The sequence below is a fragment of the Manacus vitellinus genome, unplaced genomic scaffold (assembly GCF_001715985.3).
Source record: "Manacus vitellinus isolate BGI_N305 unplaced genomic scaffold, ASM171598v3 scaffold_25_pilon, whole genome shotgun sequence".
NCBI lineage: Eukaryota > Metazoa > Chordata > Aves > Passeriformes > Pipridae > Manacus > Manacus vitellinus.
In genome coordinates, this window is record NW_021939882.1 from 10,697,454 (window position 1) to 10,700,379 (window position 2,926).

Sequence of the window (2,926 nt, forward strand, 5' to 3'; positions counted from 1 at the left end):
GCTCTGAGCTGTTACCTGGTCATGGTGGAACCTTGGTGAACCACCCAGGTACCATCTGTCACTCCAGGGGATGGTGCAAAGTGTGCTCTGGCAGATTTTAGCTAAACAGCTCCTCCTGAGTTGTTTAGCTGCCTTTACTCCCTGTACCCAAATCACTGCCAAAACCTGTCCCTACCCTCACTTAGGGCACACCGTCACCCAGGCTGTGTTTCAGAGCATTTCCAGCAGCTGTGATCCATCTTGCTGCTAAGAGGACAAGCTGGGAGGGTCTGCACCAGCTGACATCTGGATTGGACTCTGCATCCTTCTCTTTATTTTGCTAAAAATGCAGGGGAAAATGGGGTTAAGTCAGTGTGGGCACTGCTAGAGCAGGGGTGGTGCTGAGTCTGAAATGTTGGAGATCCGAGGCTGGAGGTACAGGCAAGCCGGGAACACAGCTGTGAGAGAGGAGGGGAAGGATTTTGATCTGCCCTGCCCCCCATTCCAGGTTTCGCGTCACACACATCGGGAAGAAACCCGCTGTCCCAGAGCAGCAGGACGGCCCCCTGCCCGACGGCAGCCGGGAGCTGAGCACGGAGGAGCTGGAGCACAGCAGCGACCGGCTCCAGCGGGAGCGGGCCCTCAATGGGACTGTCCCCACGGGGGGCCTGCAGAACGGAGACATCCAGGGCGGCAAAGGTGTGGAGCAGAGCCTCTCCAACACCCCGGCCCCCAACACACCAGCCAGCTCTGGCACTCGCGACAGCCGTCGAGCGGGCGCGGGGTCCGGCAGGGCGGGCTCGCCGCAGGATGCTGGCACTGCTCCCGGGAGCGTGAGCCGCCAGAGGAGGCTCCTGAGCCATCCGGCGCTGGGAGGGTCGAGTCCCAGCATCCCGGGAGAGCTGGCGCGGGAAGGAGCCGGCATGTGCCTGGAGGAGGTCGGACTGGGGTCGGCAGATGAAGTGTCGGATATTCACGGGAGCCTGAGTCTGCACGAACAGGCTGAGGAGGTGGGGAGAGACGACAGCAGCAGGAGACAGCCTGGAGCAGAGGACGAGGAGCAGCAGGTACGTTCCTCCTCTTCCTTGTCCCCACATGGTCCCCTGGGCTGGAGGGGATTGCTTTTTCCCACCCATTTTCCGTGTCTGAGGCACGTGGAGTCACCATGACAGGTCCCACCCTGGTGGTACCCGTGCTTCAAGGGGAGCAGGGGATGCTGCAGACCCAGCTGCCCCTCGAGCAAGGGATGTTTTCCTCTGTGGTTGAGCTCTTTGGGGATATCCATTTCAATCTTGACTTGGTGGAGCTCTACCACACATGGTGTCCCCAAAACTGCAGCCTCAGCATGGCCAGCAATGAACAGGCAGGGAGAGGTATCTCTAGGAGCCTTTCTTGCCCTGAAATCTAGGGAGTTGTGAAGCCAAATGGTTGGTTTTCCCTGCTCAGAGAGGAGAGCTCACTCTGCCTGAAGCTCCAGCACCCTGGTATCTCCTAATCTTCCCACCCAACCACCTTGCTGGAGGAGCCAGAGAGCTCCAGGGTGATGACATGGTTTGCTTGGCCACTGGTGGCCCCCAATTTGGGGGATTTGCTCCCTGAAACTGCCTCTGGGATCTTAGCAGTGAGCAAACGATGCAGGTGGTGGTGGGAGCAGACACCCAGCATTTCACTCACACTCATGACATGGTTCTGCAGTTGGGGTAAGATGATTTTCGTGGAAGGGGCTGGGGAAACACCCCTGGTGTGATGTCAGCAGCCCCAAGAAGTGGCCTTGACTCGCCCCACAAAACCAGCATGAGGGCACTCCTGTCAAGTCCGAAGTCCTCGGAAGAAAAAGGGAGTCAAACACCTGGGTAAAATTCCTGGCATGCTTCAAGGCCAGGGGGATCCCCTCGGGCTGGCTCTGCTGGAGTTCCACGGGCATGGCACATACCAAGAGCTCTTGGCACAGGCTGGGATGGGGAGGGACTGGGTCAGCGTGGGAGAGCCCTGGGAAAAGGTGCCTGGCTGGATGCCAGCCTAAGGAAAAAGGATCCCACTGTTTTACTGTTTCCCTCTTTGCCTTCTGGTGTCCAGGCTGGAAGGTTTGAGCTGTTTCATGGAGAAGGGCAGCCCAGGGCAGCCAGGCAGGATAGAGCTGATGGCTGCAACCATTCTCCAGAGAGCTGGAAAGGTGGTGACAGGTCCTTCCATGGCTCAGTACACCTTGGGTGATGGCTGTGGTACCTCTGATCCCTAGGGAAGGGCAAGCCCAGGGACATGGTGATGTGTGTCCCCTTTGTGGCTCCAGACTCTTGCCTTGGACCCTGCATGTGGTGTTGAGGTGCTCCAGGACATGGGGTCCCAGGAGAACGGTGATGGGACCTCCTTGGGATGTTTGTCACTTGAACCCTCCCCCTCAGTCCCAGTCAGGCCACCACAAGGGTTGTTGGCTGCTGCTCATCACGTCCTGCAGGCAATGGGGAAGGGCAGAGGGGATGTGTGGGCTGTAGTTGCTCCTGGAGACTCCGTGGGGTTCTGCCCACTGGCCCAAAGGTTGCTGCTGTGGCCAAGGGAAAGCTGGCCCCCACCCCAGCACCCTGCCTCTGCTGACATCCCTCCCCATGCACATCCCTCCTCCATCCCACAGGAGCCCAGCGCCGCGGAGAAGGACTGGAGATCAACGGTGTGACGTGAGTGCTTTGTCCCTTGTCCCCTGGGGCAACGTCCGAGGTGGGGTGGGGTGAGGTGGGAGGGCGCTGGCAATGTCCCTGCCCTGCTGGATCACAGCTTGGTGATGGAGACGGAGAGAAGGCGAACCCCTTCTCCAGGGGGGTCGGTTCCCAGCGCTCCAGGTCCCGCACGGGCAGAACCCCATGCCCAGCCGCGGGCAGTGATGCCAGCGGGCAGACACGGGCCTGGGGGCGGATGGGGGGATGCCACGGTTGGTGGGGCCAAGTTCTATCCC

General features: G+C 60.0%; 2 protein-coding genes across 2 annotated transcripts in view; one reads left to right on the top strand and one right to left on the bottom strand.

Moving 5' to 3' along the window:
- The window catches only part of RELL2 (RELT like 2), an 11,967-nt gene extending 10,284 nt beyond the window's left edge, over positions 1 to 1,683 (top strand). The window contains exons 6-7 of the mRNA XM_018073621.2: positions 488 to 1,046; positions 1,675 to 1,683. Of these exons, the coding sequence (XP_017929110.2) occupies positions 488 to 1,046; positions 1,675 to 1,683 (568 nt within the window). The remainder of the gene's footprint in view (positions 1 to 487; positions 1,047 to 1,674) is intronic.
- A 105-nt stretch (positions 1,684 to 1,788) lies between these two features.
- Positions 1,789 to 2,926, bottom strand: part of FCHSD1 (FCH and double SH3 domains 1) — a 9,967-nt gene continuing 8,829 nt past the window's right edge. The window contains exon 11 of the mRNA XM_029960215.1: positions 1,789 to 1,802. Within this exon, the coding sequence (XP_029816075.1) occupies positions 1,789 to 1,802 (14 nt within the window). The remainder of the gene's footprint in view (positions 1,803 to 2,926) is intronic.